This window comes from Lissotriton helveticus, chromosome 4_1, assembly GCF_964261635.1.
Source record: "Lissotriton helveticus chromosome 4_1, aLisHel1.1, whole genome shotgun sequence".
In the NCBI taxonomy this organism is placed as follows: domain Eukaryota; kingdom Metazoa; phylum Chordata; class Amphibia; order Caudata; family Salamandridae; genus Lissotriton; species Lissotriton helveticus.
Genome location: NC_136063.1, coordinates 1815241517 through 1815269489, shown reverse-complemented (window position 1 = coordinate 1815269489; position 27973 = coordinate 1815241517). Strand labels below are relative to the sequence as shown.

Sequence of the window (27973 nt, the reverse complement as noted above, 5' to 3'; positions counted from 1 at the left end):
GCATGGAGCAAAATTGAGGTAAATGGGTCTGGAAAGAGTTGAGAGATAGCACCAAAGTGGAGTCTGGAGGTGTGGAAAGAAAGGAACTGATGTCAGTGTGCAGAATTGGCACCCATATTGGCTCTGCATGTTATTTGCAGGGCAGAAGGGCGTCAGTGTGGAGCCGCACTGCACCACCTGTCGGCACGCTGAGGTACTGATAACATTTTGCTGGATCTAGTCCAACACTGAGGGAAGTATTCAAAAGTGAGGAATAACGGGTTAGAAGACTATCTGTAATAATTTTACCAACATTGAAATTTCTTGGCTAACGCCTGCCAAAAGGGATGAAGCGAAGTTTGCATTTTTGCGCTAGGAATACTGGCCAGTGGTTGGAACTGGCTAAATGCCCTGTGTAGTCGCAACATTACAGCATCTTGAATAGGTACAGTAATAGATTGTAGAAAATACCATTATAATAAGCATTTGCAAAGCTAATTCATTGAGCAAGACACATTGGCCTTGGCAATGCTTGCTAATAAAAGCAAGGCAAAGCCCAGGTATGCTACTGAAAGAATGGTCCACAAAAATGTAACGAGGGTAAGAATGTACATGCAAAATAAAAAACGTTTGAACATCGCTTATTTTAGTTTTTTCAAGAAAGCGTGATGTGTTTGCTACTGTATGAGACCCACAATGTTACATTATATTCCCACACACAGACACTATGGTGCAAGAAATTCAAAAGGCCCCTAAAAAGAGTTCTGAGAGCTAAAGCTGCTTATTTTAGTAGTACAAATACCTGTTTGCAGCATTGGCTGTCAGACGAGACTTCCAGGCAGCGTTGGTACTGCTCATAGCAAATTACTGGCTCTGGCAAAGCCTCCAAGAAAATCAGCAGTGCTTCAGCCACTGAATGGTTGCTGCCAGCTGTGTTACAGCAAGTTAAGGAGTTTCCATTAAATACTGCATTGGCTCATAGTTAATGAGAAATTTTATTTCCTACGATAGGTACCACATGTTTGCAAACTTCAACATCAGAACCTTGAGAAGAAAAATTTAAGATGTGCAAAGTGAATCGATAATCCCAAAATTCCGAGTGGAGGGTCAATTATGAAAAATCTTTAATAGCTGTTTTGCACAAATGGAAAATGGAAAAAAATAGCTCTCAGCATCAAATAGCTCAACATCTGGGCTGCCATCATCATATTGACAAAGCACCATGCATGCACAAGGTCTACTGAAGTAGAGGCCCAGATGACCTCCAACAAATGGCAGCTGGTTATAGACCAACCACAATTCAGTATACCATTAGGTAATTCATCAAATCAAATACAAAAGATAAAGGGAGGCATATCTATTGGCCAAGAACCAAGATACCCAATGGATCTGAGCACTAAAGTTACTGGTGAGCTAAATCAATCTTGATTAGAGAACTTCTTAATATCAAGTCTGTTCAAAGCCCCATTCAACTAACTTTGCACTAAAGTTACTGGTGAGCTAAATCAATCTTGATTAGAGAACTTCTTAATATCAAGTCTGTTCAAAGCCCCATTCAACTAACTTCGCATGAAATGACTAAGCCATTTGGTGACAAATTAACTGGGGCTGCGATGTTTCTTCTACAGTTCTGGAGAAGCCCAACAGTAACTAAATTTAGGATGGAAGGCAGTCAGTTTAAGGACTTGAAAGACTATATAGATAATGGTGGCAAGGGACATCGTGTGCAACACCCCTATGTGTGTTATGAGTGTAGAAAGCCTCTTGGGCTTTTTCAATGAACATTGAAAAAGGCCAAGAGACTGAAATGCGTTATTGTAACAAGACCGTCTTCGTTGGTCGCGGCACCCACGACAAGAGTGCGGTGACTTTGGCGGAAACGTGAAACGATTATATACATACACACATTATATATATATATATATATATGTTCACAAAAACGCTCCATTTTACTGGGGGCCCCCGACCCTGCAGGGCGGGCTCTTGATTACAGGAACGGAGAATCCTGTCACTTCAACAACATCACAAAGGAAAGAGCCCAACTCCGACTTGTTTGCAAGCTGACGTTTAATCATCGTATGCTCAGCAGCCTCATCACACTCCTTTCTTCCCAACCGGTTTCGGCGACCTCGCCTTATTCACAGGTGAGTGTAATAAATAGCCTCCTAGTGGTCACATGGCCCGCAGTGGAATACTACAAGCCCCAGAATGCACAAATTAGTGAAAACCAATGTCTTAGTGGTAATAAAATCTCAAGTGCAAACATCGTTCAAAGTTCATCACGGGCACAGTGCCCTTCGCTGCCTCGCATAATTTGGTATGCTTACAATGCGGTGTCACAGAGAGAGAATCGCCTCCCTCCTCTCCCTTTCTCCTTCACGTAGTCAAATCGCCTCGGTAAGTCCTGTGGCTGACACGTTACTGAGCGGGTCATGCCCCCTCCATTAACTGTTCACAAAAACGCTCCATTTTACTGGGGGCCCCCGACCCTGCAGGGCGGGCTCTTGATTACAGGAACGGAGAATCCTGTCACTTCAACAACATCACAAAGGAAAGAGCCCAACTCCGACTTGTTTGCAAGCTGACGTTTAATCATCGTATGCTCAGCAGCCTCATCACACTCCTTTCTTCCCAACCGGTTTCGGCGACCTCGCCTTGTTCACAGGTGAGTGTAATAAATCGCCTCCCTCCTCTCCCTTGACTACGTGAAGGAGAAAGGGAGAGGAGGGAGGCGATTCTCTCTCTGTGACACCGCATTGTAAGCATACCAAATTATGCGAGGCAGCGAAGGGCACTGTGCCCGTGATGAACTTTGAACGATGTTTGCACTTGAGATTTTATTACCACTAAGACATTGGTTTTCACTAATTTGTGCATTCTGGGGCTTGTAGTATTCCACTGCGGGCCATGTGACCACTAGGAGGCTATTTATTACACTCACCTGTGAACAAGGCGAGGTCGCCGAAACCGGTTGGGAAGAAAGGAGTGTGATGAGGCTGCTGAGCATACGATGATTAAACGTCAGCTTGCAAACAAGTCGGAGTTGGGCTCTTTCCTTTGTGATGTTGTTGAAGTGACAGGATTCTCCGTTCCTGTAATCAAGAGCCCGCCCTGCAGGGTCGGGGGCCCCCAGTAAAATGGAGCGTTTTTGTGAACAGTTAATGGAGGGGGCATGACCCGCTCAGTAACGTGTCAGCCACAGGACTTACCGAGGCGATTTGACTACGTGAAGGAGAAAGGGAGAGGAGGGAGGCGATTCTCTCTCTGTGACACCGCATTGTAAGCATACCAAATTATGCGAGGCAGCGAAGGGCACTGTGCCCGTGATGAACTTTGAACGATGTTTGCACTTGAGATTTTATTACCACTAAGACATTGGTTTTCACTAATTTGTGCATTCTGGGGCTTGTAGTATTCCACTGCGGGCCATGTGACCACTAGGAGGCTATTTATTACACTCACCTGTGAACAAGGCGAGGTCGCCGAAACCGGTTGGGAAGAAAGGAGTGTGATGAGGCTGCTGAGCATACGATGATTAAACGTCAGCTTGCAAACAAGTCGGAGTTGGGCTCTTTCCTTTGTGATGTTGTTGAAGTGACAGGATTCTCCGTTCCTGTAATCAAGAGCCCGCCCTGCAGGGTCGGGGGCCCCCAGTAAAATGGAGCGTTTTTGTGAACAGTTAATGGAGGGGGCATGACCCGCTCAGTAACGTGTCAGCCACAGGACTTACCGAGGCGATTTGACTACGTGAAGGAGAAAGGGAGAGGAGGGAGGCGATTCTCTCTCTGTGACACCGCATTGTAAGCATACCAAATTATGCGAGGCAGCGAAGGGCACTGTGCCCGTGATGAACTTTGAACGATGTTTGCACTTGAGATTTTATTACCACTAAGACATTGGTTTTCACTAATTTGTGCATTCTGGGGCTTGTAGTATTCCACTGCGGGCCATGTGACCACTAGGAGGCTATTTATTACACTCGCCTGTGAACAAGGCGAGGTCGCCGAAACCGGTTGGGAAGAAAGGAGTGTGATGAGGCTGCTGAGCATACGATGATTAAACGTCAGCTTGCAAACAAGTCGGAGTTGGGCTCTCTCCTTTGTGATATATATATATATATATATATATATGACTGCTCCACTTACTCCAAATTGTCCCAGCCGGGATTGGAAACAAAGTAAGGCACTCACGGGGTCAAAGAATCTCAGCAACAGTATTTATTAAACAGACGCGTTTCGGGAGAACGCTCCCTTCGTCAGTGTTTCACAAAGAACGCGCGCATTGGCAGCATGTTATAACTTTACATTTCCGGTTTAGCAGGCATAGACATCAACATAGGACAAACTGCAAGTTTAGTCATACGCGCCATCTTAAAGTGTCTAATGCCATCATTTGCAAACAATGGGTGTTTAGTTACATTTAACCTTCAACCTTTTCGCCTGAATGAAAGTTGTTATTCATTATTCATTTTATACAATGTGTATAACCTTGAGGCTTACCAGTGAATCACATATATCGTGAACACTTAAAGCGTCACTTTGCGTATTAATCAGATAATCACCGTGTATCGGTTTTGGCAGAAATCATACTGCCCTTTGATTACAAGCACCACTATGGTGCATGACGACTACAGACCAACTGGTCTGCCTGTCACAATCTTGCCGTGGATCGGCATTGCAGCCCATACGGCTGCTATCTAGGTATGCCTCATGGCCATATCTCCACAGTAAAATTAAATTTAAAGGCTGGTTACTAATACACACCCAAACAGAATAAACTTTCAACAAGACCAAAGCTTCAGTTATCAGGACAGGACCCAAGCATTTACCAAATATCTCTCAGTCAACAAATGATTCCAAAATCAACAGATTAGTCCAAACATCGATATGATCCAAACAATGTCAGTTTGTTCTGCTGACGTTTACTCAAGAGCATTTAACAGCAACAACTGTTATCTTTAAACTAGCCCAGATGTGTTGACAATTCCTCCCCCATATTGAGCCCCCCAGGGGCCTTAGTTTCCATATCTAATATGTAGCGGGATTCCAACCTTCTGAGCATCTGAAGCTTATTCCCTCCTCTGGGATTATCCACTATGTAATCCACACAGAAGAACCTTAGCAGATCCCTATTGCTGTTGTGCTTGATAGCGAAGTGACGCGCGACTGGATAAGAGAAATCCTTGTTCGCGATCGCTCGCATGTGCTCGAGTATTCGCAGTTTGACCGGATTGATTGTGCTGCCAACGTATCTAAGTTGGCATGGACATATCAAACAGTAAACTGCATGATCAGTGTGGCAGGACATAAACTTCTGTATCTTCTTTCCCCCTTTGACACCTCGTACCTCTTATGACAAAGTCCGCCTACTGAAGGCGCAGGCCTTACATTTGCCACATGGGAAGAAGCCTTTAGTTTCATTAAGGGTCCCAGGACTCTTTTTAGTGGAGCTAAGATGGCTACGGACCAAATGATCTCGTAGACTCCTGGCCTTGCCGAAAGTGATCAAAGGAGCAGCTGGCAAATCTGGTCCAACGATCTGATCGGTTTTTAAAATGTGCCAGTGTTTTTGCATAATTGCTCTCAATTGCCAAGAGTTGGCTGAGTAGGGGGTAATCATTCGAAATTGATTTTCCACATTGGGTTTGGTTTTAGTCTTGGGTTCAAATAGAGAGCATCTAGAGAGTCCTCTGACTCGATCGAGTGCACTGTTCAGGAGGTTGCGTTTATATCCTCTTTCAGAGAATCTCTCAATGCTCTCTTGTGCAGACTTTTCAAAATCACTGTCTAAGGTACAGTTGCGTCTCAATCTGAGTAGTTCTCCATAAGGGATACTCTTCACTAGCTTCTCAGGGTGACTACTTGTAGCGTGTAAAACGCTGTTACCCGCTGTTGGCTTGCGGTACAAGGAGGTACAGATTTTGTTGTCCCTTATGGTGACTAATCGGTCTAGATAGCTGACCTGCTCCTTGTTAATCTCCCCCGAGAATCTCAAATTGCACTCATTGTTGTTAAGTGATTGGACAAACTGTTTGGCCTCTTCAGTAGACCCATCCCAAACAAGGAACAGGTCGTCGATATATCTATACCAAGCAATGACCCTCCTGTTTGATATCCCATGATGTGGGGCCCAGGCTACCTGCTCCTCCCACCAGCCCACGAACAAGTTCGCGTAGCTGGGGGCGAAGCAGGAACCCATCGCTGTACCAGATAGCTGTTTATATATCTGATCCTGGAATGTAAAGATGTTAAAATACAAACAGAATTGGATAAGGTCCAACAGCATTTTGTTATGCATTGCGAATTTTAAAGGTTTCTTATCCAAGAAATATTTTACAGCAAACAGGCCTTTCTCATGATCGATGACCGTATAAAGGCTCGTGATATCAAGAGTCATGAGTGTGTAGGTTGATTGCCACTCGATTTTTTCAATTTTTTCAATAAAGTCAGACGTGTCTCTTATGTATGACTTAAGTGAAATCACAAATTCAAACAGGTAGTGGTCAAGGTATTTGGACAGATTTTCAGTTAGGCCACCAATAGACGAAATGATCGGTCTGCCCGGTGGATTGCTCATGCATTTGTGGACCTTGGGAAGGTGGTAAAAAGTAGGTAGGATAGGGTGTGTGGTTTTTAAAAACAAATATTCTTCCAGATCTATCATTTGTTTTCCATGCCAATGCTTCAAGATTCCATGTAATTTTTCTATGCTTTCAGCATATTCTTTTCTTGTTATTTTGGCATAACAGTTCCCATCCTGCAGTTGCCGTATTGCCTCCGATGTGTACTGTTCCTTTGTCATAATGACGATGTTGCCTCCCTTATCCGAGGGTTTGCATATAATGGTTTGGTCCTTGGATAAGGTGGTTATTGCCAGCCTCTGTTCCTTTGAGATGTTGAAGGATTTGGGTCGATAGATCTGCTTAGTTCTCAATTTCATCAAATCCTTGACGACTGTATCCGAGAAGATGTCAATCGCGTCTACAGGCGTCTGAGGCACAAATTTCGAGAGTTGTTTCAGTCCACTTTTTGGGACCTCTTGCTCCACATCTACATTAGACAATCTTTGGGTTAATGTGTGTGTTGTTTCATTAACTTCTATACTCCCTTCTGCACGGAGGTTTTGCAGCATTTCACACGCGGTCAAATCATTTACCGTAAGGAGATCTGTATTTTTCTTATTAAGTCTCAGATGTTTAGTTTCAAGGGCCGTTGGTTTTACTTTGAAGAATTTATGAAGTTTGACCTTCCGAACAAATTTATAAAGGTCTATCCTGGTCTGTGTATATTCAAAGTTCGCATTGGGACAGAATGTTAGCCCCAATTTTAGAACAGACTCTTCGGCTGATGTCAATACCCGATCGGACAGGTTCACAATGGTGAGATGGTTGGTTTCTGTTACCATCTCCCTCTGCGTTGACTTCTTGTCACTCTCATGGTTGGGTAGGTTTTTCCTCTGCCTCTTCCCTTTCCATCCACCTCGTCTGGTTTGTCTGTGTCTTCCGGGGGTTTGTTTTTGCCACCCCTCAGCCAGCTTTCTCTTATTACTCCAAACTCCCGTTGAAAAGGAGTCTCCGATATCGTGGTAGAGGTGCCAGCCGCTTCATCTCCTGATGCCTCACTAGCAGTAACGTCCGAGTCAGAGGATTCCACTCTTCCCTCCGTGGACGCGCCTGGTGACTGTTTCTTCTTGGCCAGGTCTTTGCGCGGTTGATCATACTTTTTGGAAAAGGTGAGGACCCTTCCCATCATGTAGTCACGTTCGTCCCGGTCAAATTTCTCCTGTTTCCTCATTTTGATCTTTGTCTCATATTTTCCCAATCTTATTTTCATGGCAGCCCTTAGTCGTTCTTGTTCAGTTTTCTCTGAGTTCTTGGAAAGTTCTTCTTCCAATTCTTAATAAATACTGTTGCTGAGATTCTTTGACCCCGTGAGTGCCTTACTTTGTTTCCAATCCCGGCTGGGACAATTTGGAGTAAGTGGAGCAGTCATTTTGTATCGCGGTGCACCACCGCGAAAAAACGGCACCCGCCGCAGGAGTGACTCGTAATGGTGTAACAGGAGCGCGATACTAACATACGAGTGCACCGTCGCCGAGGGCTGGGAGAAGACCTGAGAGAACTTTGGCAATCCCTACCCGATGACACTCTGAGCAGAGTCCGGACGATACTGAACGGAGGGGGCGGAGAAACCGCGAGGACACGGCGGTAAGCGAACCTTCCTGATTTTTCAGCTTTAAATAGAAGTCCGTGGCATACTGACAGTGTGGGACAGACGGCGCAGCGAGGGGTTTTGGAAAAATCTCAGCGGAGCAGTACAGTGATAGTTCCGGGATCGGTCTATCACGTGGATATTGAACTATGTTTAACATGTCGGAACGCAAAGGAGCGGCAGTTGATATATTTAAAAACAAGAACCCTGACATCTCAAAACCTCCGAATAATAAGATTGCGGAGACTACCAACGCTTTGACTACACAGTACAGGAGATTGGAAAAATTGTATGAGAGAGAGTTGCGCAAGTGGTGGGAGGGAACATCATTGCAGGGATATATAGAAGTTCAAAGGGTACCAAGGGGACTGCGTATCTTTACGGTCCCTGCCTATGAGAACCCGGATCCCCTCCTACTAGAAACTTGGGCTTCTCACATCGCATTCTCATGTAAAGGAATGCTGGAAATTTTGGTCCAATTTGCTTGGAGTGACCGAGAGAAGGTTGTAAAGGAGATCGAAGAATTGGAAGAAGAACTTTCCAAGAACTCAGAGAAAACTGAACAAGAACGACTAAGGGCTGCCATGAAAATAAGATTGGGAAAATATGAGACAAAGATCAAAATGAGGAAACAGGAGAAATTTGACCGGGACGGACGTGACTACATGATGGGAAGGGTCCTCACCTTTTCCAAAAAGTATGATCAACCGCGCAAAGACCTGGCCAAGAAGAAACAGTCACCAGGCGCGTCCACGGAGGGAAGAGTGGAAACCTCTGACTCGGACGTTACTGCTAGTGAGGCATCAGGAGATGAAGCGGCTGGCACCTCTACCACGATATCGGAGACTCCTTTTCAACGGGAGTTTGGAGTAATAAGAGAAAGCTGGCTGAGAGGGTGGCAAAAACAAACCCCCGGAAGACACAGACAAACCAGACGAGGTGGATGGAAAGGGAAGAGGCAGAGGAAAAACCTACCCAACCATGAGAGTGACAAGAAGTCAACGCAGAGGGAGATGGTAACAGAAACCAACCATCTCACCATTGTGAACCTGTCCGATCGGGTATTGACATCAGCCGATGAGTCTGTTCTAAAATTGGGGCTAACATTCTGTCCCAATGCGAACTTTGAATATACACAGACCAGGATAGACCTTTATAAATTTGTTCGGAAGGTCAAACTTCATAAATTCTTCAAAGTAAAACCAACGGCCCTTGAAACTAAACATCTGAGACTTAATAAGAAAAATACAGATCTCCTTACGGTAAATGATTTGACCGCGTGTGAAATGCTGCAAAACCTCCGTGCAGAAGGGAGTATAGAAGTTAATGAAACAACACACACATTAACCCAAAGATTGTCTAATGTAGATGTGGAGCAAGAGGTCCCAAAAAGTGGACTGAAACAACTCTCGAAATTTGTGCCTCAGACGCCTGTAGACGCGATTGACATCTTCTCGGATACAGTCGTCAAGGATTTGATGAAATTGAGAACTAAGCAGATCTATCGACCCAAATCCTTCAACATCTCAAAGGAACAGAGGCTGGCAATAACCACCTTATCCAAGGACCAAACCATTATATGCAAACCCTCGGATAAGGGAGGCAACATCGTCATTATGACAAAGGAACAGTACACATCGGAGGCAATACGGCAACTGCAGAATGGGAACTGTTATGCCAAAATAACAAGAAAAGAATATGCTGAAAGCATAGAAAAATTACATGGAATCTTGAAGCATTGGCATGGAAAACAAATGATAGATCTGGAAGAATATTTGTTTTTAAAAACCACACACCCTATCCTACCTACTTTTTACCACCTTCCCAAGGTCCACAAATGCATGAGCAATCCACCGGGCAGACCGATCATTTCGTCTATTGGTGGCCTAACTGAAAATCTGTCCAAATACCTTGACCACTACCTGTTTGAATTTGTGATTTCACTTAAGTCATACATAAGAGACACGTCTGACTTTATTGAAAAAATTGAAAAAATCGAGTGGCAATCAACCTACACACTCGTGACTCTTGATATCACGAGCCTTTATACGGTCATCGATCATGAGAAAGGCCTGTTTGCTGTAAAATATTTCTTGGATAAGAAACCTTTAAAATTCGCAATGCATAACAAAATGCTGTTGGACCTTATCCAATTCTGTTTGTATTTTAACATCTTTACATTCCAGGATCAGATATATAAACAGCTATCTGGTACAGCGATGGGTTCCTGCTTCGCCCCCAGCTACGCGAACTTGTTCGTGGGCTGGTGGGAGGAGCAGGTAGCCTGGGCCCCACATCATGGGATATCAAACAGGAGGGTCATTGCTTGGTATAGATATATCGACGACCTGTTCCTTGTTTGGGATGGGTCTACTGAAGAGGCCAAACAGTTTGTCCAATCACTTAACAACAATGAGTGCAATTTGAGATTCTCGGGGGAGATTAACAAGGAGCAGGTCAGCTATCTAGACCGATTAGTCACCATAAGGGACAACAAAATCTGTACCTCCTTGTACCGCAAGCCAACAGCGGGTAACAGCGTTTTACACGCTACAAGTAGTCACCCTGAGAAGCTAGTGAAGAGTATCCCTTATGGAGAACTACTCAGATTGAGACGCAACTGTACCTTAGACAGTGATTTTGAAAAGTCTGCACGAGAGAGCATTGAGAGATTCTCTGAAAGAGGATATAAACGCAACCTCCTGAACAGTGCACTCGATCGAGTCAGAGGACTCTCTAGATGCTCTCTATTTGAACCCAAGACTAAAACCAAACCCAATGTGGAAAATCAATTTCGAATGATTACCCCCTACTCAGCCAACTCTTGGAAATTGAGAGCAATTATGCAAAAACACTGGCACATTTTAAAAACCGATCAGATCGTTGGACCAGATTTGCCAGCTGCTCCTTTGATCACTTTCGGCAAGGCCAGGAGTCTACGAGATCATTTGGTCCGTAGCCATCTTAGCTCCACTAAAAAGAGTCCTGGGACCCTTAATGAAACTAAAGGCTTCTTCCCATGTGGCAAATGTAAGGCCTGCGCCTTCAGTAGGCGGACTTTGTCATATGAGGTACGAGGTGTCAAAGGGGGAAAGAAGATACAGAAGTTTATGTCCTGCCACACTGATCATGCAGTTTACTGTTTGATATGTCCATGCCAACTTAGATACGTTGGCAGCACAATCAATCCGGTCAAACTGCGAATACTCGAGCACATGCGAGCGATCGCAAACAAGGATTTCTCTTATCCAGTCGCGCGTCACTTCGCTATCAAGCACAACAGCAATAGGGATCTGCTAAGGTTCTTCTGTGTGGATTACATAGTGGATAATCCCAGAGGAGGGAATAAGCTTCAGATGCTCAGAAGGTTGGAATCCCGCTACATATTAGATATGGAAACTAAGGCCCCTGGGGGGCTCAATATGGGGGAGGAATTGTCAACACATCTGGGCTAGTTTAAAGATAACAGTTGTTGCTGTTAAATGCTCTTGAGTAAACGTCAGCAGAACAAACTGACATTGTTTGGATCATATCGATGTTTGGACTAATCTGTTGATTTTGGAATCATTTGTTGACTGAGAGATATTTGGTAAATGCTTGGGTCCTGTCCTGATAACTGAAGCTTTGGTCTTGTTGAAAGTTTATTCTGTTTGGGTGTGTATTAGTAACCAGCCTTTAAATTTAATTTTACTGTGGAGATATGGCCATGAGGCATACCTAGATAGCAGCCGTATGGGCTGCAATGCCGATCCACGGCAAGATTGTGACAGGCAGACCAGTTGGTCTGTAGTCGTCATGCACCATAGTGGTGCTTGTAATCAAAGGGCAGTATGATTTCTGCCAAAACCGATACACAGTGATTATCTGATTAATACGCAAAGTGACGCTTTAAGTGTTCACGATATATGTGATTCACTGGTAAGCCTCAAGGTCATACACATTGTATAAAATGAATAATGAATAACAACTTTCATTCAGGCGAAAAGGTTGAAGGTTAAATGTAACTAAACACCCATTGTTTGCAAATGATGGCATTAGACACTTTAAGATGGCGCGTATGACTAAACTTGCAGTTTGTCCTATGTTGATGTCTATGCCTGCTAAACCGGAAATGTAAAGTTATAACATGCTGCCAATGCGCGCGTTCTTTGTGAAACACTGACGAAGGGAGCGTTCTCCCGAAACGCGTCTGTTTAATAAATACTGTTGCTGAGATTCTTTGACCCCGTGAGTGCCTTACTTTGTTTCCAATCCCGGCTGGGACAATTTGGAGTAAGTGGAGCAGTCATATTGTATCGCGGTGCACCACCGCGAAAAAACGGCACCCGCCGCAGGAGGGACTCGTAATGGTGTAACAGGAGCGCGATATATATATATATAACAATCCAGCTTTCCCAAACGTGCTTGCCGCACGGAAAGGCAGGCAGACAACCAAATCAGCACTTCGAGGCAGATGATGTAAAGTTGCTGTATTTTATTTCATCAAGTGGGTAAAAAATGCCATCAGACGCGTTTCGGGCACGTCCGTGCCCTTGCTCACTGATACTTGGCAAGCGAGGCACATTCAATTAAATTAGCAGTTTGGCGCCAAGGCTCACTTATAATAAACAGAGAGGAAGGACTAACAGAAATACATGGGCTCCTATGGACCATAGAATATGGGCGCCATTTTGTAACAGTAATTCTGCATGGATAAATCAATGTTATCTCATATATGCAAAGCCAGACATAATTTAAACAATATACATATTATAATAGCCTGTATATACATTTTATCTACAATCATTATTTATATATATATATATTCACTGAAAAAACCATAGGTTATAGACCATATATAGTTAGGAATTAGCATTTACAAAACCTTGAAAATTCACTGAAAAAACCATAGGTTATACACCATATATAGTTAGGAATTAGCATTTAAAAAACCTTATTTTACTCACACAAAACCATTGAAATTCCATATATAGTTAGTTGCACTAACTATATATCGCGCACCCGCAATCCACTGCTGATCATGTCACATATTACATCATTCATGACATGGTCAGTGACATCACTGATGACATCATCCAGTGACTGTGTGTTTCTGTAAAGTTTAAATATGTTTTACATATTGAAGAATGAGTAGATGTATAAGTGTCTGGACGAAGGATTTAGTAGGTGCATGACTGAATGTATGAGTGAGTGATTAAATGTGTCTCACTGAGTGCATGGGTTAGTGACTAAACTGTCTTAATTTGTGCATCATTATGTCTGTTGTTCTGTAAACTGCTGCATGTGTTGATCAGTAGCTATATGATTAACTATATGGGTTATTGATTGATTCTCCAAGTATTTGTATAGGAGACTGAGTGTGTGTGTGGCTGGCTGGGAGGTGTGTGACTGTGCAGATCAATGTGTACTTGTATCAATGATTGTATAAGAAAGTAAGTATGTGTTAGTATATGTTTGAAAATGTAAGGTGCTCTATGTTTAACTGTATAGACAAGAAAATGGAAGTGTGATTGATTCTTTACAGGACTGACTAGGTGTGTGAGTAACTCCATGGATGAGTGGCAGAGTGTAAGTGTCTGTATAGGTGTATGAGTGCATATGATAGTGTTGTAAAGATGAGTGATTGTATGTATGAATGATTGTATGGGTGAATGAGTGAATGTGTGTGTAGACGTAGGAATCAGTGAGTACGTATGTAGTAACTAGTATTGGTGTGTCAATGGTTTCAAAAATTATACTCTGTATTTAACACTGGGTGAAACAGAGGTTATATTAAAACGTGAGGAGATGCATTGTATTGTCACATGAATGATATCATCAGTGATGTGGTCATTGATGTCAAATGAGATGTCATCAGTGATCTCATCAGTGATGTCATTTGAGATGTCATCAGTGATGTCACTGACCATGTCATGAATGATGTAATATGTGACATGATCAGCAGTGGATTGCGGGTGCGCGATATATAGTTAGTGCAACTAACTATATATGGAATTTCAATGGTTTTGTGTGAGTAAAATAAGGTTTTTTAAATGCTAATTCCTAACTATATATGGTGTATAACCTATGGTTTTTTCAGTGAATTTTCAAGGTTTTGTAAATGCTAATTCCTAACTATATATGGTCTATAACCTATGGTTTTTTCAGTGAATTTCAATGGTTTTTTAATAGCAAATATCATAAGCTGTCGAATGTCAAGTACGTGGTAAGTAAAAACATTTTCGTGTTTATGCACACTGATCTGCTTTGAATGCTGCCCCCCACCCCTCATTTCTATTAGGAGTACTCTCTCTTTGCAGATAGTGAAGGGTAGTTAACGCAGCCCTTTGCCCCCTTTGTAATCCGTCGTGCCTGCTTCTCTCTCCATTTGATTGATTGTTCTCTTTGGTTCATTCTCTATTTACAAACAAGCACAGAGTCGCAATACTCTGTTTAGTCTTTGCAGATAGCGAAAAATCGTGTAAAAAAACAAAAGGAATCGAGCAAAATCAGTAGGCCACTAATGGGATCTCTTTTTGACCTCGCTAAAATAGAAACATTAGAAACAACCTGTTGAAAATAGCAATGCGTATGTACATAAGCGGCGTTCATTTCTGTTCACAGTACCCCTTGTTGATTGTTTGAATCGAGCATTGAATTGTTCGAAGTTAATTCTCTTAAGGATCTTCTCTGCCTGCAAACGAGGAAGAATAGGAATATTCTCTCTCCCTTTGCAGATAGTGAAGGGTAGGTAACGCAAGCCTTTAACACGTCGTACCTATTTCATTCCTCATTGATTGATTGATTGTCCTAACATTGACTGTTTGGGAATTAGTTCTTTTTGGAGGTATTCCCTGTTTGCAAATAAACGTAGGAAAATCTTTGCAAGTAGTGAAAGGGTACGTAATGCGACCTTTCTCCCCCGTTGTAATCTGTCATGCCTATCTACTCCCCACTGATTGATGCACCTGTTTCACCCGGACCATTTACTAGAGATACGTCATCTGGCCCGACCAGAGAGCACCCCTAGTGAAAAGGACATATGCAATAATAACGAAGTGATCACTGTATCCTGTTAACAGAAACTTTAGCATGAAACAACCTGGAAAGAAAAGAATAGGAAAACGAAAATCAGTAGGCCACTGATGAACATGAACTTTTATTAAACAACGAACAAAGAAACGATAACATAACGTAATGATAAAACCTATTAATGTCCTAGAAACAAGAAAACGTTAAAATATGCCAGTGGTGAGAGACCAGAAAAACAGTAAGAGAAACCAAATCACCCCTCGCTGTCCCACCGCCTGCCACGCCCAAAAAATCGATAGACTACGGAAAATGCAAGTCAGTAGAACATCCGCCCCCACTCTGGAAACTTCCAAGGTGGGGCAGGGTTCCGACTACGCCCAGCCGGGAGCAGCCCATATAAGGCAGGTCCTGCTGCCACGCCTCGGCCAGGAGATCCTAACGTAGGGTGTAGCCGGAGGAGAGGCCGAGGCCAGCGGGACCCGGCCAGGGGATTGCCTTTACAACGCTGAACAGTTGCAGGGGGGGGGAATGTCTCCTCGACCCTCCCCTCTCTCTCCCAGTCCGGCCGCGGTGGCCCTTGAGAGTTGCAGGTAGTCCCGCCACATGCTCTTCCGGTCCGGCCACCAACGGTCGGGGGGCCGAGGCCGACGGGATCCGGCTGCAGCCGATAAACCAAGAAACCCGTTCATGGGGCCAGAGCCAGGGGCGTCCGGCCGACATCTACCGGAAGCCCGGCCCAAAGACGGACGGGACACTTCTTTCTTGAATAATGGCTGCGACAACACTGGGGGGGGATGTCTTGCACATGCCTCCGACCCCCCCCCCCCCTCGTCCTCATCGCCTGGTCCGGCCATAACAAATCTCAAGCGAGACGCCGTGGGGTGCACTGGGAGGGAGAGACGGTGCGAACAGGCCTCTCCCGCCTCCCCAGGTGGAGGCTTCCCAGCTGCACCCTCAGCGCTCCAGGCGCCCGGAAAAGGGTTCTTCCACTGTGGCCATGCTGCAACGTCTCGCCCGGCAGGGTGGAGCCCGTCCGCTCATGTGACCCCGCGATCGCCGGTAGCTGCCGAACTCTCAAAATGGCGGTCGACCTGGCAAGAGCGGGCCCAGCATAAAGAAATGGCCCGGTCACTGGTTGACTCCACCACCGTAGTCCTCCACGACCTTGAAGATTCTAGAGGAGCCGCGGGAGTCTCCGACCCCCGATGGGGAATGACTGCCATGATCGCCCGTGGAGTGACGAAACTGTATCCGCGGGACGTCGGCGCTCCCATGCTGGCGCCAGCCTCACTTTGAATTACTAGAATCCTGCAGACCTCACTTCCGGTGAAAGCACAGTGTGACCCGGTAGGAAAAATTATTGCACCCCCTCCCCTTTTTGACTGATAGTTCAAACCACCGATCCTTTCCTTTGCCCTTTTAACGGAACTTTGGACTGCCTCCCCCTCTTTTACATTTTCTAGAGAAAACAAAACATTAACCACTACATTAGCATAGCAGTTGACACCAGAACTGTTTTCAAATTGAAAACCAACAACATCTTCAACAGAATCCTTTTTGTTTCTGCTGTGACCCTGCTACAGCACAGGCATTGTCCCCAGCAGTAATTCTGCAATGCCGGTAAGAATAGCTGTGGTGCCTACTGGACTCACTCACCCCCGCGGCGCCCCACGCCGTTATTTGCTGGGCGGCAACTTACTAGACATCACCTTCGTGCCATCTAGATTTCAGCGCGTTCTGCTGCCTTGGAACTATTCGCACAACAGACCGCTACTGACAAGAATATTTCATTATTGGTGCTGTCAATTTCAATAAATCTATTGGATAATTCAAAAGAAATTGCCACGGTCTCTTCGTTGTTTAAATGTTTTTACTGTTTTTGTTTTGTTGTATATATTTATATGTTATTAAAGTTTTATATTCCTACTACTTTGTTGGAGTGCTATATATTTTTAATGTGACACATAATTGTAAAAACTTTGATGTACAAAGAGTCATTCCTGGAATCTTCCGCTTCAGGCTCGGTCCCCTCCCCAATCACAATACAGGATGGTTTTCAGATAGTAGGAACACGTGTGGTGTGACGGATCTCATCGGGTGTGGGCCTTGATCTACTATAACTCCTTTGAAGAGGGGTGATTCTTTACAGCTGGGGCCATAAACTACATCTGCAGGGCTAGCTGATAGCCTGGACAATCGGACACAGAGGAAGAGGAGTGTCAGAGGGTGCGGTAGTGAATAGAGCGAAAGGGAGGTGTCGGGCGGGCACAGAGTGTGATTCTCAGGGAAGAGCAGCGCAGATGGGGGGAGGTTTATTGCCCATGCATAAGACAGAGAGCGGTGGTGACCAGTGCCTGGGGAAGATGCTTGCGTGGGTGAGGAGCCATGCTACGAATCGACAGCGTGCAGAGAGTGGGTCTGGTCAAGACATCTAAAATGGCTGCCGTGCACGACAAAAGTGTGGCATTTCAAAAAAGGCAAGATGGCGCAGACAATGTTTTTCAACACTTCCTCATTTCCTTCGAATCGAACGTTAACAGACGTTGGGGCATATTACCAAAGTTAAGCGATATTTATCGCTAACGATGCTTACCAACGAATTTTTTACCACTAAGCATCGTCAGAAATTATCGAAGATAAACCTTGCTATTATCAAGGTTTATTGCAAATGCGATAATAAACGGCCGCAATGCATGAATATCGCTAAAAACTCAGCGATATTCATGCATTACCGAGCTAATGCTCTTAGCCATGTTATCCACCTCCCATTGGATAACATGGCTAAGAACTGCTCAGGGCAGGTGTTACTTTTTGGAGATATTCGCGCTTAGCGCGAATATCTCCAAAAGTTGGTAATTGGAGATAGATATCTTGCATGTTGTAATGCAAGTTATTGTGGTATATGGAACTCATACCATAATCTCTCAGGAAAGCAGAAACTGATCCTTTTGGGACCGCCTAAAAAGGCCTAGGGGGTGAGGAGTACTCTACTTTGCCCCCTTTTCACGTTCCGAACTATTTTATTTTACTCTCTTCTGTAATTACACAAAATAGCAGCGATAAGATGCATCGGAGACACACAGTGAGAGAAAGGAGGCCGGAGATGAAGAAGAGATGTCAAATACACATTGGAGATAATATAGTGGCAGAAGGGAAGTAAATATGAGTAAACTTACCATGTAACATAAAAATGTTGCACTCTATACTATAAGTCTCATTTTATACTACAATCACTTCGCTACAACCTCATAAATTAAAAATAAAAATGAATAATGTCTCAAACAATTTTTGATTTCTAAATATAAATTTATTCTTCAGAATTTTCTAAATTTGAAAGAACTAGTAACATGTCCTCATCAGCAATGTCCTCATGAAAAGTCTCCAATGATGATTCTTGTAACTCTATGGTCTCCAAACACTCGATAAATTCGCCATCAAGAGATTGATCAAAAAAATCATTCAAGTCATCTCCTCCTTGTGACAATATTTCATTATTGGTGCTGTCAATTTCAATCAATGTAGTGGAATCATTCAAGTCATCTCCTTGTGACAATATTTCATTCTTGGTGCTGTCCATTTCAATCAATCTAATGGAATCATACAAGTCATGTCCTCCTTGTGACAATATTTCATTATTGGTGCTGTCCATTTCAATCAATCTAATGGAATCATACAAGTCATCTCCTCCTTGTGACAATATTTCATTATTGGTGCTCTCAATTTCAATCAATGTAGTGGAATCATTCAAGTCATCTCCTTGTGACAATATTTCATTCTTGGTGCTGTCCATTTCAATCAATCTAATGGAATCATACAAGTCATGTCCTCCTTGTGACAATATTTCATTATTGGTGCTCTCAATTTCAATCAATGTAGTGGACAATTCAAAAGAAATTGCCACGGTCTCTTCATTGTGAGCCATTTTATTTTGAAATTGCTTGCTGTAAATTGCAGAAAAAAATAATCACTTTCATTTATCGTTTTTAGTAATACATAATATAAAACTAACTTTATCAAGTATTTAGAGTATATATATATTTAGAGTTTAGAGTATACAACTTACCTTTGACTCTACCTCAGAACCAACCATTAAGTAAAACCTTAGCCGCGATTGACAATATTGAGTTAGCTTCCGGGAATTGTTATATCTTGCGTTGGACTCCGCTTGAACCTGAACGTTTCCTGAAGCAATAAGTATGCTTACATAGAGACGCTTTTGACCTATGTCTTAATGAGACAGCTGATCCACACACTCGTACTGAGGCTTTTATGGAGAACAGAAGGGGGATTAAGGAGGGCTTCTAGTTTAATAGGGTGGTTGGACTCGGAATGCTCGAAATCCCACAAAAGGCTAAAGGAGGCATTGCATAGGTACCAAGTTGAGGTACAGTTCTGTAGAGCTTAATATTAGAGAGCTGTGAAGCAGAGAAAAAAAAGCCTCAAGAGACAAAGCTTGGGAATCTGTGCACGTATCATGCCTGAACAAGGATAGTACTGCATTCTTATGAGTGGCTAATTCTCTAACATTAATGGAGGAGGGGAGTCCTAGGCTAGATATAGCAATCATTGAAAAGGTCTGGACTGACTATTTCTCTGGAATATATTCTATTACTTCTAGTGAGAGGGTGACCCCAGTACTTCGTGCCGATGATAATGCACCTAAATATTTAAATCACAGCATTATTGAGCTTTCATTTAACCTACGAGAAGTTACTGGGGGAATCAACACCAGCAAAGGAGGTAAAGCTCCAGGCCTCGAAGGCATCCTGGTGGACATGTTTAAAGGTAATTATTTATTATAGGGACCCTTACTAACTCTGGTATAGGGCGATTATTGTAGAATAAATCTCCCACCAATTTGGGCAGTCAATCATAGTCCCTAATTATAAAAAATGTGATTGCATGAATCCTCCATGCTACAGTCATAATAGCCTGCCGGATTATCTTGAATAGACTTCAGGATTGGGCGGAATCAAAACGAAATCCTCTGATTTACAGTACGGTTTCTGCCCCAGAGTAGGTACTATAACACTGGGACTAAATTTAAGTTGAATTATTGGGTAATATACTATAATTAAAAAGCAACATTTTTGTAGACCTTTCATTTGCTTTTGATTGCGTAAGCCATGGTAAGTTTTGGAACATCTTAACAGATTTAGAGGTACAGACATCTAGTATCCATTTTTTAAAGGAGCTATATAGGGCCAGAATTTGCTATAGTATTAATGATGAGTGCGCACAGCCCTTCTGCATAGAGCTCCTTTCTTATTTATCTGATATATTTCAATAGTCTAGGGAGTGAGTTAGCCAGCAAATGTAAGGATCTTCCACAAACTGGCCATCGGCCCTTTCTGGCCCCTCCTTTATGTAGACAATACGGTCATCATGGTTCAAACACCTTTGGGCTTACAATGACTGCTCCCTAATTTTGTTACCTATATTCCGGGCCGGAGTCTCTTAGTTAATGAAAGTTAAACATACATCATGGAAATAGGACAGCAAAAAGTCAATATTACATTATCTGATGTAAAGATTAGCAATACAGTTACCTTTTTTATTTGGGTAGCTCGTTTGACAAGGAGGATACATGGATGTAAGTTTTAAAGATTAAGAATCTTCTGTTTGTAAAATCGGTTTTGGCTCTGTTAAATTTCGCAAGAAAGCTAGGTACAAACCTGCCTTATGAAATGTTAAAGATATATAAAGCACAATACCTATCCATTGTTACTTACGGGTCGGATGTGTGGGGACATGCTATCTGTAAGATACTTCAAACTGGAAAAAGTACTTTTTTTAGGCGCCTCCTTGCTGTATCTAAATATTGTTCTTCTTTTGTTTGACACACAGTATTGGGACTATAATTTTGTGTTGATATAATTAAGATGGAGTAGTTTCTTACCTGTAACTCCAGTTCTGTAGTAGGGGTATCTCTGTTATAGTCATAATCTAGTGAATAGTCCCGCCCATGTGCGTGAACCCCGGAGCAATCAAAAATAATCTCTTAAGCGGTCTTCATTGCAGTCCTGCATAGGCACTGAAGAGAAAATTACAGACAATAATGCAGCCTGTACCTACAATGCTACACTGTCCAGTACTTCACCTAGAAATGCCAAGAATATTACTAACACATTTAACACAATCTGTCAAGTTTCCCTCTTAGAGAAACGTTGCTCCCCTCACCAAGTCCTTGATTCCAAGGACTTGGTGAGGGGAGCAACGTTTCTCTAAGAGGGAAACTTGACAGATTGTGTTAAATGTGTTAGTAATATTCTTGGACTCTATCATTCGATAGAGAGGAAGGGATGGACAGACAAGCCTCCATAGGCTTTCATTATGTGTCCGAAAAAGGTATACCGTGCCTTTAAGGAACTCTCTAGAGACCCTCGGTATCCCAGCATGCACAGCCCACTCCTTTTACTTTCAGTTCTTTTTGAAGGTGCATAAAGCAAGGCCTGTAGCATACATCACATTACCATTTTCTCCACCGGGGAGGAGGGCGGGCGCATACGACTATAACAGAGATACCCCTACTACAGAACCGGAGTTACAGGTAAGAAACTACTCCTTCTGTAGTAGAGATCTCTGTGTATAGTCATAATCTAGTGAATAGAATGGCAAGCCCATCCAAAAAACAACCCGGCGGTGGAGAAACAGACAACACCACTATTCTGCGAACAGATTCCGCAGCGAAGCCTGCCCAACCTGAGCATCTGCTCTGGCATCAGAGTCCAGACAGTAATGCTTGGAAAAGGTGTGGACCGACTTCCAAGTGGCCGCCCTGCAGATCTCTGCAATGGGAACATTTTTAAGCAAAGCTGTTGTAGCTGCTTTGCCCCTGGTAGAATGAGCCTTAGGCTTACCCCCTAAGGTCTTATTCGCTTTCTGATAACAGAGCTGGATACATGACACAATCCACCTAGAGATGGACTGTTTCGAAGTAGCCAGACCAGTCCTAACCGACCCATAATTGACAAACAATTGGTCGGATCTACGAATACCCTTGGTCTTATCGAGATAGAATTTCAACACCCTTCTGACATCCAGGGAATGAAGAGATCGTTCCGCTGGAGTGGAGGGATTCTGTAAAAATGTTGGTAAAGTTATAGTCTGATTAACATGAAAATCAGAAATCACCTTGGGAAGGAATTTAGGGTGAGTACGCATCACAACCTTAGCAGCATGAAATACAGTATAAGGTTCCTGGCAACACAATGCCTGAATTTCCCTCACCCTGCAGGCCGATGTAATGGCCACGAGGAACGCCGCCTTCTAAGACAGGTGCTGCCACGACGCCTTATGAATAGGCTCAAAAGGTTCCTTCATCAGTCTGGACAGCACCACATTCAATTCCCATGAAGGGGAAGGAAGCCGAACAGGAGGGAACACCTTCAACCCTTCCAAAAAAATCGTTAATCACAGGAATCTGGAAGAAGGATGCCTGCGAAGGGCATTTTCTGTAAGCAGTCAATGCAGCCAGGTGAACCTTAATGGAAAGGAAATTAAGGCCAGACTGAGCTAGATGCAGAAGGTATGGAAGGATAACATCCTCCTTGCAGGTCGTCGGATCATAGTTCTTAGACATGCACCAGATGCAGAATCTCTTCCACTTGTAAGCATAAGAGGTCCTAGTAGACTGCCTCTTAGCCTCCTTCAATATGTCCATGCAATCCTCAGGAAGATTCAAGTGGCCATATTGCACTATCTCAGGAGCCATGCCGCCAAATTCAATGATGAGAGGTTGAGGTGCAACATCTGCCCCCCGAACTTCGTGAGAAGGTCCGGCCGACACGGCAGCCGCCGATGAGGCAGGATCGACCGGTGAAGCAGGTCCGTGAACCACCACTGCCTGGGCCATTCCAGCGCAATGAGGATCATCCGCGCCTAGGTCCGGGCCAGCTTAATGAGCACCGCCGGAATCAGGGGAATGGGTGGAAAAGCGTACAGAAAGCGGTTCGACCAGCTGATCCATAACGCGTTCCCCAGAGTCCCCGGCTGGTAATACCTCGAGGCGAAGTCGCGGCATTTGTTGTTTTCGGCAGTGGCGAACAGATCCACGTCTGGAGTGCCCCACATGGCGAAGATGTCGTTGAGCACCTCTTCATTGTGAGCCATTTTATTTTGAAATTGCTTGCTGTAAATTGCAGAAAAAAATAATCACTTTCATTTATCGTTTTTAGTAATACATAATATAAAACTAACTTTATCAAGTATTTAGTATAACAGAAGGACTGCAAATAAATAACAGAAAACATTTTTCAAATTATCTTCAAGTGTACAACATAGTTCCCCTTACAAATTAACAACTCACCTTTTTAAAAGTAGGAGAAGTGTTAGTACTGTGTAAATCAAACACCAGAAATTCACCACCAAAAATTCCTCACAAATGTACCTCAGACAGTAGTATCACAAAATGGCTGTGGTTTCCTCTCATTTGACATATATACATAACCAATTAACTTTCATCACACACAAATACAAAACCAAAGTAACATTTTAATTGGTTCTAAATTTCAACACTTTCAAATGTGTTTTCCCCATGCAATTTTCCATAGGACATTTACATACGTCTACAGCCTGAATGGCTGAACGGAATTACACCAAACTTGGCAAAATGGTACATCAAACCTAAGAGGTCAGGAAGGATCTACTATGCCCCCTTATGGTCATTTCCCCCTTCGCTTTGGCCTCCTCTTGTCTCTCAATCCTACCGAGAGACAAGATGGCGGCCGCTACGGACTGTTTGGAATGTTGACAGACGCCGGAGAACCAATCAGCTTCGCAAAGCTCCGTAACGCGGAAAGTACGCGAAGCGGAGCGCTGTTACAGATATATATCTTTTTTTGAACGTTAATTTCTCAAAATCCACTGGAGCACATATATTGAGACCTAGCAAAGGCACATCGGGCTACCAGTCCCTAATATTTTGCCAAGTTTCGTGCAAATCCATTCAGCCGTTCGATTATTATTATTATTTTTTTTTTTGCCCCGCGGGGCCCTTTTAAAACCTCCACATCAAACGTAGGGGGTCAGCGAGGATCTACTATTCCCCCTTATAGTCATTTGCCCCTTCGCTTTGGCCTCCTCTTGTCTCTCGATCCTACCGAGAGACAAGATGGCGGCCGCTACGGACTGTTTGGAATGTTGACAGACGCCGGAGAACCAATCAGCTTCGCTTCACAAAGCTCCGTTGCGCGAAAAGTACGCGTCCTGGACCGCTGCCCGGTCCGCTGTTACAGATATATATCTTTTTTTAAACGTTAATTTCTCAAAATCCACTGGAGCACATATATTGAGACCTACAAAAGGCACATCGGGCTACCAGTCCCTACAATTTTGCCAAGTTTCGTGCAAATCCATTCAGCCGTTCGGGCTAAAAGTGAGGCCAACCGCCCTATGGAAAACTCAATGTTAAAAACACGTTTTGGGACCCCCCTTTTTTCTCAGCCCCCTCTTGACGAACCCCCCCCAAATTTTCAAGGGCTGCTCAGAAACAAAATGTGCCATTTTCCTGAAAATTTCAGCCAATTCCGTCCACAAACGCCAAAGTTATTAGACATAGAATTTTCAAAAAACCCATAGAGAAAAAATCCTAACTATATATACCTACTGGCGACCGCCAGTAGGTAATTCACTGAAAAAACCATAGGTTTTAGGGGTGTTATAGTTAGCTGGACAAAACCATTGAAATTCCCACGTTATAGTTATTTGTACGAACCATAACTCGCGCGCCCGCAATCCACTGCTGATGGTGTCACATATTACATCATTCATGACATGGACAGTGACATCACTGATGACATCAGTGATAACATCTCAAATGACATCTCTGATGACATCACTGAGGAAATCATCCAGTGAATGTGTTTTGGTTTGATATTTAAATATTATATATATATATACACCAATCTACATTGAAGACTGAGTGGATGTATAAGTGTCAGGATGGAGGATTTAGTAGCACTGTGATTGACTGTCTAAGTGACTAATTTAAAGTGTCTCACTAAATATATGGGATAGTGATTAAACTGTGTGAGTATCTGTATCACTCTATCTCTTGTGTGATGTGTGTGACTGTCCAAAGATGTGTAAATAGTTGATTTAGTAGGGATATGAGGTTAAGACTATGTGGAAACAGTTGTTTGGGTGAGTGAATCTCTTTATGGGTGCGGTGATGAGTAAATATATTTCGCAATGATACATGTCCAACAAAGTAGAAATATAAAAGGCAGTGTATGTGACAGTTGTTGTATATAAATAAGTGTACATAAAACTGTATACTTGTAACAGTGATTTTATAACACAATAAGTATGAGTTACTGTCTATATGACTAAATAAAGTGGTGTTTGTATAAGTGTGTAGCTTAGTAAATGCAAGCATGATCAATTGTTTGCATAAGTGAGTAGGATGACAGCATAAGTGAATAGTATGTGTGCTGGTGTGTAATGTCGATGTAGGTGTATAAGTATATTTAATAGTGTTCTATTGATCTTTGTTAGCATGTATGAGTGAATCTACAGGTAAGTGTTTAGATGCGTGTGTAGATGTAGGAATCACTGAATGGGTTTTTTAGAAACTTGTATTGTGTGTCAATGGTTTCAAATATGGTACTCCATATTTTATAATGAGAGTTGAAAGGTTAAACTAGTGTATGATGAGATGTATCAGATTGTCACGTGGATGATGTCATCAATGATGTCATTTGAGATGTCATCAGTGATGTCACTGACCAGGTCATGAATGATGTAATATGTGACATCAGCAGCAGTGGATTGTGGGTGCGCGAGTTATAGTTAGTAGAACTAACTATAACGTAGGAATTTCAATTGTTTTGTATGAGTGAAATGTCCAGCTAACTATAACACCCCTAAAACCTATGTTTTTTTCAGTGAATTTCCAAGGTATTTTAAATGGTAATTCCTAACTATAACATGTCTGAAACCTATGGTTTTTTCAGTGAATTTCAAAGGTTTTTTAAATGCTAATTCCTAACTATAACATGTCTGAAACCTATGTTATTTTCAGTGAATTTTAAAGGTTTTGTAAATGACAATTTTTAAATGTAATAATTGTTATATTTATTTTTTTTATACTGATTTACTACATTTTTATAAACTATTTATTTTTAGATATTTTATTTTTTAAATTACATTACATATTTTTAATATAAATTAAAAAAAATTGTGTTAAAAATATTGAAATTCTAATATTGTTTTTTATTTTATAAAATATATATATATATATATATATATATATAAAATCAGAACAGGTAGCCTTTTGCGAAGCATTGCCACACAAAGTTTTTCAATAAGCACGTTTATTTGAATCCATTTCACTTGCTCGATCCCCAGCAGATTTCAGAGTCTCCTTCGAACATAAAAGCCTGACGCGTTTCAGGGATGACCCTTTCCTCAGAGGCAATGTTCATGAAGGACAATCAAACAGTTTCTGGTAGTGTCCACTCAAATAGCTCTCACCTGCCTCTATGGGCGTGTCTCAGGCGCACTGCATCCTGGGCTTTGTGGTGTACTATCCTTTAACCTACAGTGGGGCTGCTTCTTCAACCTTGCAATTGGAACCAATATTCTCCCAGTGGAGCGAGGAGAGCACTGGAACCTGTCAGTGAGCTCACTTGTAGCAGCGAAAACGTGTCCAAGGCAGCACCACCTGTGTTGGCGCTGCGCCTGCCTTCGTTCCATGAACTGCAGGCTCTTACAAAAAGCCTGCATGGACCCTCATTCAAGGTGGGACTTGCTTCTCGACTGGGCAACAGCCGAAAAGTATTCAATCAGAACAGGTAGCCTTTTGCGAAGCATTGCCACACAAAGTTTTTCAATAAGCACGTTTATTTGAATCCATTTCACTTGCTCGATCCCCAGCAGATTTCAGAGTCTACTTCGAACATAAAAGCCTGACGCGTTTTAGGGATGACCCTTTCCGCAGAGGCAATGTTCATGAAGTTCAATCAAACAGTTTCTGGAAGTGTCCACTCAAATAGCTCTCACCTGCCTCTATGGGCGTGTCTCAGGCGCACTGCATCCTGGGCCTTGTAGTGTACTATCCTTTAACCCGCCAACACAGGTGGTGCTGCCTAGGACCGTTTTCGCTGCTACAAGTGCGCTTCCTGACAGGTTCCAGTGCTCTCCTCGCTCCACTGGGAGAATATTGGATCCAATTGCAAGGTTGAAGAAGCAGCCCCACTGTGGGTTAAAGGATAGTGCACTACAAAGTCCAGGATGCCTGCGCCTTTAAAAAAAAAAATATATATATTAGTTTTGAAGGGGGCCACGTGGCCCCCCTCCTTAGGCCATTTATGGCCCCGGGGACACCATCCCCCGGGGCCGGCCTTTTTAAAAAAAAAATGTTTTAAATGTATTTCTGAGGAGGGAGGAAGCGTGGCTTCCCCTCCCGGGCCACTTGCAGCCCCGGGGACCCCATCCCCTGGCCCTCTTCGTTGGGGACCATGGGGGGGGCCTTAATCCCCCCCCAGTCCCAACTGGCTCCCCGTGTCATGCAGGAGCCGGCATTGCTTTTCCACATAGGGAGCAGCATGTTAGCAATCGGCTTTGCTTCATTGAAGCGAGAGCAGGTTTCCGGGGCTGGGGAGTCCGTCACGGATCCCCCCCCCCCCATCTACATATTTAGAGCCCCCCAGGGCGTGTGGGGGGGCCTGGGCCCACCACAGGGTTATTATTTTTTTTAAAAGCCCTGGGGGGTGGTGGTCCCCAAAATCAAAAATTAAATCGAGCCCCGGGAGGTGACGGTCCCCGGGGCT

The 27973-nt window shown here is 43.2% G+C and overlaps 1 protein-coding gene across 5 annotated transcripts in view; it reads right to left on the bottom strand.

The window, feature by feature from the left end:
- Positions 1-27973, bottom strand: part of OCRL (OCRL inositol polyphosphate-5-phosphatase) — a 475965-nt gene that overhangs the window by 18228 nt on the left and 429764 nt on the right. For all 5 annotated transcript variants that reach the window (XR_013610641.1, XM_078688434.1, XM_078688437.1 and 2 more), the window contains one exon: positions 782-909. Coding sequence is in view for 4 of the 5 variants with exons in the window: in XM_078688434.1 (XP_078544560.1) it covers positions 782-909 (128 nt within the window). In the remaining variant the exon portion in view is untranslated. The remainder of the gene's footprint in view (positions 1-781; positions 910-27973) is intronic.